Here is a 13265-nt window from a genome sequence, read left to right on the forward strand (position 1 = left end):
AAATGGGACAACCAACCTCAGACTCATTGATAACAGATTCAAATTGTAACAGAAAAATCTGAAGAAAAAAAATCAATAAGCCCCAAATCAATCAGTCAGAGATTACATTTTCCTCTTTATTGTTTCTGTTTGGTGGTCAGCAGGACAGGTACATGAAAATAAGACTTTTATTTGTATGCCTTAAATGCATCAGAATTAAGAAGTTACATCATCAACCAACATTGGGTACAAAGGTTTTTTTTTGTTTAATAATCTAAATGCATTGTACAAATATACTTTATTTTCTGTCATCTTCAAAACAGTGATCAAAGAATCTGAAGGACACGTTTTCCTCTTTTTTGTCCGATTGTCCTTCTATGAATTATAGTCCTTAAAATAAGCAGAACTGGCAACTCATGCATCAGAGAAACCTGGAAAACAGCATTAACTTGAAAAGCGTGGTCAGTGTATCGCTACAAGAAAACCCTCTGGCAGTGTGCATATTTCAAATAATGGAGACCAGAACAATAGCAGGAATCTGACCTATCTGAGTTAGCCTGCAGTGTTGTTTTTCATTTCTGATGAAAAACCTGACTGAAGAGGAAGCAGAAAAACATTGTGAAGGAGCTCTTTAACTGAACCTGACTTACAAAAACAGGTTTTATTTGAAACAAGACAAATCCACCAAGAACTGAGATGATCACCAGTTTCACTGAGATTCAACTGAGAAAGGTTCAATTGAATGAATGATTTTGACAGAAAATGAATAATTTTGAAATAACTTTTTTTAATAGTAGTCTACATTTTAAAATCAGAAAACAGCATATTCCTAGTATTACAATATAATGTATTATAATGTATAGGACTCTGTCCTGTCTTTATGTGGTCACCTAGGAAACAGACATATCTCTCCACACAAAGCCTCAGTAATCCCAGGATCCATCTGAATGCCATAAATATTCAGGTTGACTAAACTGCTGCTGAAATGCTCTGTGAATATCTTCTGCCTCGTTTTATCTGAATTTCCACAGGAGTCTGCCCTATTAAACCTGCATTCATCACAGGATTTGAAATTTGACAAAACTTTAAAGGCTGTTAGTAATCCCTCCTAGTAAATGTAACTTTAGTACCACGGTTTTTGCCTGTCTTGTATGAAAAGATCAGAGTATGACGCTCAGTGGTCCCGAAGGGCTGAACAGGTCTTCCTCTCTAATCTGCACTAATCTTAAATATTCGGATCCGAAATATTCTGATCCGAATATTTCGGATCAGAAATATTCCTCTATTCTTCAGGAAATATTTGTGCAAAAGAACTTTTTAAATTGAAAAGCAATTACTGGTATCATAAGTCTGATAATTTTTTTTTTTCTGATCTAAAGTCATAAGAGTGAAGGATCCCGGTATCAAATCTTACAAAACAAAAATTGGACAGTAGTAATGTTGGTAGGAAGCAAAGGAGAAAATGGCAGGAGGCGTAAGTGAGTTTAAATGTACGTGAGTCATTTAAAAGCCCCAACGTCAACCTGCTGTTGGGGACATTGTAGAAATTTAAATGTCCGCACTGTCATTGTGCTTCTGGGCACTGCTTGTTATTGGGTGAATCCTCACACAAAAAGGTCAGCCATGTATATATGTTTTTCTTTCCACAAAATCTCTTAGAGTGCCTCCAGCTTAGACTATTTCTGGACTCCAGTTTTGTCTTGGCAAGTGCCCAAAAGAAAAAGACGCCCTTCTAATAAGAACAAAGGGGATGATGGGGTGGCAACATGTCTTACTGATGTAAATTTGATTAACTCTAGTGCCAGCAGCCACCATTAGACCTGCTAATAACCTGCCTAATGTGACTCTAAATTTAATACCTTTAAGTCATAACTTGAGATGCACCAGTCCGGTAATGGGGAAAACGTTTGTTTGAGCATTTTCTTTTTCTATTTCAGCTTGATTTGTTGTTATAGCAGAAGCACCGGATCAATGGACCAAGGTCAGGAATCAAATAAATCTTTTTTACTGCACCCTTCTTGTGACTCAAAGTCTAAATTTTACTTTTCTTTTATAAGTAAAATTATTACCTTAATCAAACTATTACCTTAATTTAACTTCCATGGAGATGAAAGGTAAAGGGAGTGGATTTGAATGATCTCAGTTTACATCGCATATAAATCAGTCAGAACTCAGTAAAGAACTCCATACAATATAATAGTTAAGGGTAAAAAAATAGGAGTGAATGCATGCAGGCTGATGTGACGTCTTATTTCACTTTCACCTTACCTTCTTATTTTTTGTTTTCATTTTATTGCTTCCATTTGTTTTTCAATTTGCTGCTAATAAACCTGAATTTCACCATTGAGGGACAATAATACTCCATGTTCAGGCAAATTTGTATCTGTGCAGAAATCAACAAGCCTTTGTTGACTTATTTTCAAGAAAATGCTTCAATTAGTTTTTAAAATCCAATAATATATAAACTTACTACGAGGCCTTTTATTGCATATTGTAACAAAACACATAGATATGCAGTATGAGTGGCTTGTACTGTAAATGTGCTCAAACTGCTAATGTTAAAATACTGGATTATGTTACTTGACACTTATTACAACAAAAACTATGCCGCAACTAAAAAGGAACAAAAGGTCCTCATTTCAGAATTGTCAACATGCAACCAGTTCAAAACTGAAAACAACAATCAGGTAAAAAGAAAAAACAAATAAAAAATCTGAATTACCATGTTATGATTAAGCACTGTTGTTTTTTTCTGTGATTGCATTTCTCCTTCTGAGAATATGCTTTTAAAAGAGAACATGACAAACTGAAGGATGGGGTTGAAGGAAAATGGGATGGTAGCGTGAAAGTCAAGGGCTACACAACTAATCGCTGATGCTTCTGTAACTTATCAAATGATGAGATGGAACGAAGTTCTGAACAAGTTAAGATGCCTTTCTCAGCTGTAATTGTGCCGCCCTGTTGACTTACAGAAGCACACACTGAATATGGCTTGGACTGGAAGTCCAGAGTGTGGACTTTACCTGCAGGGTCAGCACTATGTTCTCTGGCTGGGGGAAGCCAGACGAGATGAAGAGGACATGCAGAAGACACGGCAATGCAGCATCAGAGAAAGAGCAAAGCCACAAAACATAAACATGAGATGAAAACGAGCAATAGAAAATTAAATCAAAGCAAGCATGCAAAAGCACTGTTGCATATTGTAACAAAACACATAGATAGTGAAAAAGGCTGTTTTTAGTTCATTTAAATTTTATTCTTTTCCAGGCTCAAAATTATTTTATATACAGAAAAGTTGCACCCAAATGTTGGGTATTTACCAGAAAAAAAGGTTGTGTTGCCTAGGCTAATAAAAGGTTGTAATTGGAGTATTACTATCATTAATCAGTATTAAACCCTGAGAGCAGTCCTTATCTGTCCTGCTTCAATATGGCAATACAAGCATTTTTTACATTTTAACTGAATGTTGGATCAGAGAGTATCCCAGAGATTTTTTTTTTTTTGTATTTGTTTACTGTTTGCATAAGATATTCAACATCCAGATGAAGACATGGTTATTTCTCTGTCTTTCACTCACCTTTTGATATTCTGTTTGAATGGCTCCAAACTTGTCCTTTGCCAGCTTCACAATAAGATCTGTCAGCACAAGAAAAACAATTTTATTTTCCAGAAAATAACGGGAATAACAATTCACTGTGTTTCCAACAAGTTGTCTAAAAACTCAAACATAACCTAACTATTGTATATTCAGTTTGAACAGGTATGTCTCCATGGTTTTCTTATTTTCTACAATTTGTTGTGAGTTCCTTTCATTCTTTAGTCTCTTTTCTGCACATGAAGTCCATTAGCACAAGGACAGTTTGGTGTGGAGTTAAAGTCTGGAATCAAAGCTGAAGTCATCAAGATTTAATATATATTGCATATATTTTACATATATTACATTAAACTATATAATGATTGAATTGTTATTGCCCAGACTTATGTATAAAAAAATAAAATAAAATGAAGTGTGTCTCCATCATGATGCATGTCAATAATGTGTTGAATAAGACACGCAGGGAGATCATGAAAAAGATAAGTTTTTAATACACCTCTGGAATGACGTTATGATGCATACTTTATTTTGCATAAAAGTAACAATATGAACTTTTACATAATCTGTGATAATTATTGACTCATTTCAAACGTTTTCAACCATTTTCAGTTTTTTTTAAAACTCTAAATAAAACACAAAAATAAATACAACTTAAGCAGTCTGCTATTACCCAAAGCGAGTGACTTTATATCTTTCACTCAGCATCATCTGGGAAATACATTTGCTCCTGTGTCAAATAGTTGTGATTGTCAACATTTTAGTGGAAAAAAAATGGAGCCCCACCCTGTGCATTAACGAAGAAAATATTGATGACTGACCATCTTCCTATGTATGTTGTGAGCAGGAAATAGATCAAATGCATCTAATAAATAAGTACAACAATGTCCATAAAAGTGTATACCCAGTGTCACTGCAGAATATAAATAATCCCTAAGCAGTTCAAAAAAACAGCACAAGTAAGACAAAGGTTTGTTTTATAGTTGTAAGTCAATCATTACATTAAAAAGACAAAAATAAACAACAAAAACTACGTTTTGACAAAGTTGACATTTAAGAATGACCCCTATAACCAATAAATAAATATCCATTTTTGATTTATAAAATGTGCAACAGGTATTTTGTAGCTCAAGACAGTGCCTTGCTCTTAGGTGTGGAATTAAGAATTGATGAGACAAACAAGAAAAAAAAAGAAGACATTGAATCAGAACCATCTGAGAAGGTGCAGAGAAAACCAAGAGGGGGAGCAAATGCTGCAGAGAAACACTGAGCAACAACCAAAAGAGGAATTCAACCCCACCTGTTGGTAGGATTAATACACAAAGCACAGAGAGATGGGAGACGATGTCCTCTTTTATTTTTACTGGTGGGAAAAATGACATGATGCAGTTTGTTTCATAAAAAAACAACTTTAAGAAGTTGTTTTTCAGCACGCCCTAAAACCAGCATATGCAAATCAACTCACAAGCTTCTAAAGTCAAATACGGTTTTATTTTTTTACTTGAAATTTTAGCATCCAAATGCAGTTGTGAGCTTATCCTCATACAGGTGTCCAGCAACAATAATTAAGTTAAGAGCCACTGAAAGGTTCACAGAGCGTCAGGTTGGAGACGCCTGGCCTACACAGCAAAGTGACTGTCGGGAAGTTACAGTCAAAGCAACAAGAAACAATGCATCTCCTCTGATTCTGTTATCTTTCATTTGTTCACAGTCAGCGCTGACTGTGACTCATCACACGATGATAGAAAAAGCAAGACTTTCAAAAAAGATGCAAGCGACATAAAAGTTTTCCTTTATCTGCAGAGTACTATTTGTTTTTCCGAAAGATAAGATACAGAACAAGCTGTTACAGAGCGACTTCGATATAACAATAACACATTTCTGAACTGTACATATGATTAAAGAAAGACATTTTAATATAAACAGGTTATTCATTCACCCAATTGTTATGGATGCATAAGACAAACCTTTTTTACAGTACAGTATCTAATTGCCTTTTTTCAAACATCTATAAGGCAGAATTATTTGACTCAGTCCTTCCTGTACTTGATGCGTTTACAGGTCTGTTCGGTTTAACTGGATGTCCCTCACTGAACAGCAGTTTTCCTGTGTTCTTACTGTAATCCAACATCTGAGCTATGTGATGTTTATTCTTGATTAAATTTTCCCACCAAGATGAGAAACACAACCCCACTTTCGAGGTCAGTTTGTTCGTGTGTTCTGGGTCGGTTCCTCCGCCCCAAAATGGCTGCCAGCAATCCCTATTGTACGTTTCTGGGCGAAGTGTCACATGATCCAGCTTTTCTGAGGACATTAGGTACAATGTGTTTCCAACCAGACCTTGGGCTTAGGGTGTGTTTTTAGTCCATTCATCATGGGGAGTACACAGACTGTAACTGTAAGCTTTTATTATAGCAAACAAAAGCTTGAATGGCTGAAAGCTGGAAAAAATCTCATAACAGGAAAAATTAGGGCATCAGTTTCTGTAACTCTGTTAATGAAAAGATGAGATCAAATGACATTTCAGATCAAAACTAGAAGGAGAGGATCAGTAATGTTGCCTGTTGTTATGCAGATAATACACAATAACTAGTTTTCATAAATGGTGCAACAAATATCCAGGCACCACAGCAAAATAAAGCATATCTTGTATTTATTTTTTTGAACAGTGGGCAGTACGATGCTGGTCAGTCATCACTTATTGAGGTTTTTCCAATAAAAGTTGCAGCAACTGTTATTTGTATCAAATAACAGAAGTTAAGACAGCATATCTGACATAAGTTATCAGAATGAAAACAGTGTTGCAACAAGATAAAAAAAACAAAAAAGCAGGAAGGAAAGAAATGTTAAAAAAATGAGGGAGTTAATGAATGTTAAGAACAACATCTGAGGAAAAGAGTGAAAGTGAATCCAGTCTCTGCTTCTTAAGATGTGTCTAATCCTCCTTTATGAACAAAAAACTCAGTTTTTCCTCCCACATTACTCCTCTCTTCACTCTTTACACCAGTGCCTGTCCTTTAAAAACCACATTAATGTATTTGTCAGGATGAACTGGCCTTAAAAAGCTTCAAAAACAAACTTGTCACACGAAAGATGTATACAGGCTTCAGCAGCCAGCCCTGCCTGTCTATGAACTGTATACTTTCCCTTTGAAAAAATGCAAACATCAAACTGAAATGTACCAGGCGGTAAATTAACCGTTGTATCTACTTTCAGGAGTATGAGCTTCAAATGAACTCATGGCACAGCAATCCCAGCAGATTTACTGAAGCTTTGCAGGCAGCTCAAGATAAAGCAGAACCTGGCAAGATGAATTTTTCTTCAGTTTTCACTAGAAGGGAGTCACCCACCCAGAGGAATGCAGCAGCTCCTCATCTATCTGCTACTCAGTTGGAAACAGCAGAGGAAAAAAATTGGACAGCCAACAACAGTAGGAATGCTGAAGATACTGAACTCAGTCTTAGACCAACACTTTAATCTCAGCAGGCTGGGCTGTTTAATCTTGCAGCTGCAAGATGGCATTTTGATTTGCAGAATAACTTTTAAATCAGTCTGAATTCTGATCCAGGTACTTTTAAATTCAAGATGAAGTTAGTTGTTTATTGAGCAGGTTTGTGGAAAGTAGAGCCAAAATAAGATGCAAAATCTTCCCAAACCAAAAAACCTAAAAAAGGTGAATAAAAATGATCAGTTTTCACCTGCATTTTACCGCCAATTAAGTTTTTTTTTTCTATCAGAATCTTACAATTTAATCCCCAGTAAAGATGGCATTGATGGTTGCAGTGATTAATTATTTTTAGTAAACTTTTCTGACCTGCTTTGTTATTTAAGAAGATTTTCTTCTTATTTTGGTGCAATCAAAATGTTTCTGACGGTTGGCTCAGGTATTACAGTTATGCTACTGTAGGTTAAACCGAATGACTGAATGTTGGTTAATCCGGTCGGGAACCTGACTGGCTGTCTGAGGATAAAAAGGCGATTAGTGTCATGGATGAAATCATCTGCCAGAAGTGTTTAAGACTGTAACTTTATGGTTAAAAAAAGGCTTTGGACATGGGAATAACCGCCATTATAGTCAGCGATTTATAGTATTTCTCTATAACATGCTAATAGTCTGCCATCAGCAAATGTTCTTTTGACAACTAAGAAGTATCCATCTTTACAAGGTTGCACATGTTGGGCCTGGAAACATTAGCTATCTTATTTTACAGGAAATGACTAACCTGATTTAGAATTATAACCACAATCAAAAATAAAAATAGTCAGTTTGTATGAAATGGCAACATGACTGTATAAAATGGGAGTATGAACTACAGAACACTTACTGGAAGCATGATAAGACTGGGCTTTGTAACTGCTGTGGTTTAGGCACAATTAGCTTTTCAGAAATTTCATAGAACACAGACATTGTGAAGTTCATGGCTTTGACAAACAACAGGTTTTTATTTGCTTAAAAAAGATACAGAAAGCGAGTCATGGTTGACGATGAAATATAATATCAATGGACATCATACAAATTAAACAAGATATGTAAACTCTGATCAACTGAATAAAAAAAAGCGCAAAGAGAGTCAGTATCAAATGCTACTGGCATCCAAAAGTTCCCCACTAAAATGTGATTTTAATCCTGGCACATTTCAGGCTGAATATCTGAGCTCTCTACTTTCAGAATTAATTCAAAATGTTTGATTTCCCAGCACAGACCTGCTTTTAAGCATAGTTCACATTAGTTTTAAAAGGAGGAGGTCAATGCTGCGCATTCCACAGTCAGAGGTGCATTTGGAATCATTTTTTATGGAACGTGCAATTCTGTTCATGTTTAAGCTATTAGTTTGGTTTAATTAAGTTGGACAATTTGAAATGAACTCTTCATCTTCACCGTTTCATCCACCGTGTTAAACTACGAGAAGGCAGTCACTTAACCACTTTCCATGTTAAACTGATAATTGCAATAAAATAGATTTTTTTATTCTTCAGACATGTGTGATCACATATTTCACACATAACAATATAAGCCTTTCATGGTGAATCACACTGCCTGTAAAAAGTACTAAACTCCTTTGATGTTTTACCGTTATTGCTTTTACAAGACAATTATAATCAACAAAATGTAGCTTTTTCACAAAAAACCCTATAAATTTCAAATTTAAAAACTGATTTCTGCAAAATAATTACAATTAAATAAAAACATGTAAAATACAAAATGTGTTTATATAAATATGGACAAAGAGAAACAATTGAACAAAGTGAGAAAGGTAGGATGACAGATGACTGAAAGAGACAGATTTAAAGAATATAAAAATAGATGTTAATGTTGTGGGAAGAGTACAGTACAGTGATTTAATGTTGCACTCGTTTGTACAATCTGTGTAACCTTTACAAAAAAAGCAGGGGTGAAAAAAAACACAATCAACTTGCACCAACAGCAACCAACTGAATCAACAACGCTGTAACATTTTAAAGTTAAGCTGCAGCAGCCGTGTGTGAAAACATGCATTACTAACAGGCTTATTAAGAGATAAAGTTATAAAATAAGCCTGGGGACTCTATGCTTCAGAAGTTGATTCAGCTCTGCTCTGCTTGTAAGGCGAGCAGCAAAGAGCCTGGCCAGCTGGAGGCTGTCGTGATTCTTTCTCACAAAGTAATCAGAGGATGCACACAGCCACAGTGAGGAAAGAGATTTATGTCAACAATTATATTCTGCAGAAGTCGTAACATTAATGGAGACAAGGGACTTTGCTCTGCCTTTTATAGTTTCACTCTTGAGTCAAGAAAATGACAGTTTTTATTCAAAGGCTGCTACAATCAATTTTTCTAAATGAGCAAAGGGGGCACATGTGAGCATTTGTAAAGAGGTCGCACATATTAATCTGTTTCTAAATGACTGCAACCTTTAGATGAAAGCAACATTAATGCCTATTCTTCTCTATGATACATCTGTGCTTGTAGAACACAGATTTAGAACAGCAGTTGTTCTAGATTTCATTTTGGCATAAATTTGCAACAATCTGTGTTTGCGACCAAAGTTCAAAAGAAAATCTGAGCGTTATTGTTAATCTGTTATTTGTAGCTTGTCTATTGGACATGGCTCTATGCGAGTATGTCAGTCAGATGATAGGGATGTACTGCCAATCTGACATTTGTTCTTTTATGTTATTCTTTTTTGTTATGTATTTATTCACCGTTACTGTCCTGTTGGATGGGCTGTACTAAAACAGAATTTTGTTGTGCTATGTACAATAACAATAAAAGCATTCTGATTCTGATTATATCAAAATATGCAAATATTTCATCTTAATTCTACAGACTTAAATACAAATTTTACATCTGAATCAGTGTTGAATATTTTAGCAGTAGTTCTGTGCAGTAGAACACAATGTACTTAAAAAATATAACTTTTTAAAAATTAAATATATTATCCAAAACCCTTCTAAAGAGCAACTAGTATCATTGTTCACTAAGTTACTTACATTTATCATGAAGAAAGGCTGAAACCCTGACATATCTTCTGTCTCCTATAGAAACGACCGTATGCCTGTGATATCACAAATGAAACATTTCTAACAGTGCTACTTGGGGTGTCAATAGAAGAAAGATGCTAAAAGCATTCTAGGAGCAAGTCTTCATCCTTTCACCTGTTGCTATGCAACAAGAGGTTCACTTCTGAATAATAGCTTCAGCATTCCTCTGTTTCACCAGAAAGTTCAACACACAGGTGGTCCTGAGACAGTGAGAAAGTGAAGAATCATGGCCTAAGGACTGATATCCATTACTTAAGGCTCGGGGTTAATATTTATTCATTTTGGGTGATTAGAGCAAATCCTTAACCTAAAGAGAATAATTTCCCTGTTTATAAGAAGAAAACACGCAAAGTGGCATTGAAATGCATGTTCCCCTTAAGATGGCCAACATCTTAAGGGGGGCATTAAATAACTTAATTTTTTCTTAAGGTATCATTGTTCCTAACAATGTTATGGTCTAAAAAGAGAAACAAGGTACAAAAAAAAATATCTTGGGCCTGGATAACCCAGTGGGTAGATCAAGATTCAACCTTCTTAATTCAAAGACTTGGGCTTCCAGTCTTTGTGTTTAAACTGATGCAGAAGATAGCTGCTTTTGTTCCAATGATATGAAGCATCAAGGCCAATGAATGACAGTAAGTTGTGTTGGTGATGTTTTCTTCTTTTCTCTGCTGCTGTCTATTCTCCCACATAATTAAATCAGATAATATTCAACTTATCAAAGTAAGACAGACCAAAACATTTGATTAGACTTTCAATATTTGGGTAAAGATAATGAAAGTGAATTTGAGCAAAATTATGAGGAAACTTATCATAATTACTAGTGATGCTTATTTATTTGCTGGCACAACTTTAGACTTGGGAAAAAAAACATCAGTCTAAACAGACTGAAAGTTATCATTTCAATATAGGAAAAAAAACCCAGCTGCTGTTTAGTTTCTTCTTCCTTTTCCCATTACAGTTAATGTTCCAGATAAAAGATAGCAAAAGATAGTGTGTGTGTGTGTGTGTGTGCGTGTGTGTGTGTGTGTGTGTGTGTGTGTGTGTGTGTGTGTGTGTGTGTGTGTGTGTGTGTGTGGGTGGGTGTGTGTGCGTGTGTGTGTGGGTGTGTGTGTGTGTGGGTGTGTGCGTGCGTGTGTGTGTGTGTGTGTGTGTGTGTGTGTGTGTGTGTGTGTGGGTGTGTGTGTGTGTGTGTGTGTGTGTGTATGGGTGTGTGTGTGTGGGTGTGTGTGTGTGTGAGAGAGAAAGAGTGCCTCTGGAGCTGAATGTTCGTGTCAACGCCGACTTCCCATGAGCCTGCCTGAAAAACACCTCCGCGCAGGACAAACACTGTTACCACAGAACCTGTATCTATGGAGAGACAATGTGAGTTTACTTTTGAGTGAAGACACACAATCAAAGTTACAGCACACACTGAGAGATTTTATTTAAAGCTGCCAACATTGGCTTTATTGACTCAGCAACAACGTTCCCACCACAAACATGACTTACTTCTCTCCTAACAAAACAATTTTGCACTATTTTGTTTCACATAAAATAATTACGACATACATTTTTTCATTACATTAGTTTTGTAATAAAATAAATTAATTGAAGGGATATAAATAGTTTTACAAGGCACTGCACATAGTGCTGTATGTTTGGAAGTGTGGAAAGCTTTTTCATGTTAACAGCTGAGACTCTTGGCAAGATAAGCGGCTGGAGTCTATCTCAGTTTCATTTCCATCAGATGAAACCATGTGTAAGAAAATCACAGAACAAAGAAACAGCTTATTTACGTGTGTCTTAAATAAGTCCTGATGCTCAATTGCAGTTTTCACAATGCACTGATAGAAATACGGTGCGATTAGCGTGTTAATAAAGTTGACGACCTCCCCTCATGTGGAAGTCACACTGATGAGGAGAAATGCCTGACAGGGTGTGTGTGAGAGCACTCAAGCACTCACAGGAAGATAAAAATAAATCTGGGATGCATGGCAGCAGGACATACAGTAATAAAGCATGTTATATTGCACAGGGGCTCCATGTAATCCTGACTGCTCACTTTAAGAAATGGCACCATAAATCAAGTGTTCTGGGGCTTTAGTCTGTTAAGTGAGTTTGGCTCTACTGTCTAAATGTACTTCTTTTCATGCATATCAAGGCAGCAGATTAGAGCCTGTTCTGTATTAAATACAAATATATAAATACAAAAAAGGGAGGAGAGGGACTGAAAAATCATTTTCACATTTGCATTTTGTTTGGCTGCTTTTTTACCCCTCAGGCTGCAGCAAAGAACCAGAGGTCTGTGTGTGTGGTGACCGGATTGGCTCTATTGCCAGACCAAGTAAACAAAACCCCAGATTATCATCAGCTAATGAAGGCTGAAGCCCTGCTACAGAGATGACAGTGAAAGACAAGACTAGTGACCTGCACAGTGTGAAGAGTAAGCAATCAGAGGAAACGACCTGGACACCCACAGGATGACAAACAGCATTAAAAAGGGACAGATAATATTTCAGCTGATGCTATTTCCAGATATATGGAGTATTCCAAACAAACTGACATAATTATGGTGTGAGTATATTCAGATTTTATGATTCACAAGCAGGAAGTTAAGATTCACAACAGCTATAGCATAATAGTGCCATGGGAGCAGCAGTAGAAAAAAAATACTATTTTATGTGTAGATGCTTTTGAAGGAGGCAGCTGCTGCTTCACAGTGCAGCTGAGCTGCTTAGAAAATAATCAGAACAACACATGAGTTTGACCTCAGGCCACTACATGACAGATCATTTAAAAATAGCCTATTATGAATTCTAATATGTTTATGGTGAATTTTAGCGCCAGGGACAAATGTGTGAGAAACTTTGAAGGAAGTAAGGAGATTTCTTCAAAATGTTTAACTGCCTTCTCAGCATAAAAATATACATTTTTCCAAAATCACTATAAACTTCTAGAAGCTGCAATGAAAAAAAAAGAACATCCTGTAATGGCTGGCAGCAAAGATTTTGGTAAAAGACAAAAAAGAGAGAGATTCTTTTTAAACCATGTGTTGTATCTGTGTGGGCTGGATTTTAAAAGCTTCTTAGAATATAATATGCAGCACATGCCCAGTGTTGGTTCCTGTCTGAGAAACCACAAAACAGTAGAGCCTCTTTAATGCAGTTTTCTGTCAGGCCAATTTGTTCTTC

General features: G+C 36.1%; 1 protein-coding gene across 11 annotated transcripts in view; it reads right to left on the reverse strand.

The window, feature by feature from the left end:
- LOC129360296 (prominin-1-A-like) overlaps nt 1-13265 on the reverse strand; it is a 60111-nt gene that overhangs the window by 35385 nt on the left and 11461 nt on the right. For 9 of the 11 annotated variants that reach the window (XR_008606012.1, XR_008606011.1, XR_008606010.1 and 6 more), the window contains exons 2-3: nt 3557-3615; nt 3003-3029 (exon numbers count right to left, since the gene is read on the reverse strand). Coding sequence is in view for 4 of the 11 variants with exons in the window: in XM_055030413.1 (XP_054886388.1) it covers nt 3003-3029; nt 3557-3615 (86 nt within the window). In the remaining 7 variants the exon portion in view is untranslated. The remainder of the gene's footprint in view (nt 1-3002; nt 3030-3556; nt 3616-13265) is intronic. The other 2 variants (XR_008606009.1, XM_055030414.1) reach the window with 1 other exon arrangement.

Source organism: Poeciliopsis prolifica, unplaced genomic scaffold, assembly GCF_027474105.1.
Source record: "Poeciliopsis prolifica strain line A6 unplaced genomic scaffold, Auburn_PproV2 SCAFFOLD006, whole genome shotgun sequence".
Taxonomy (NCBI): Eukaryota; Metazoa; Chordata; class Actinopteri; order Cyprinodontiformes; family Poeciliidae; genus Poeciliopsis; species Poeciliopsis prolifica.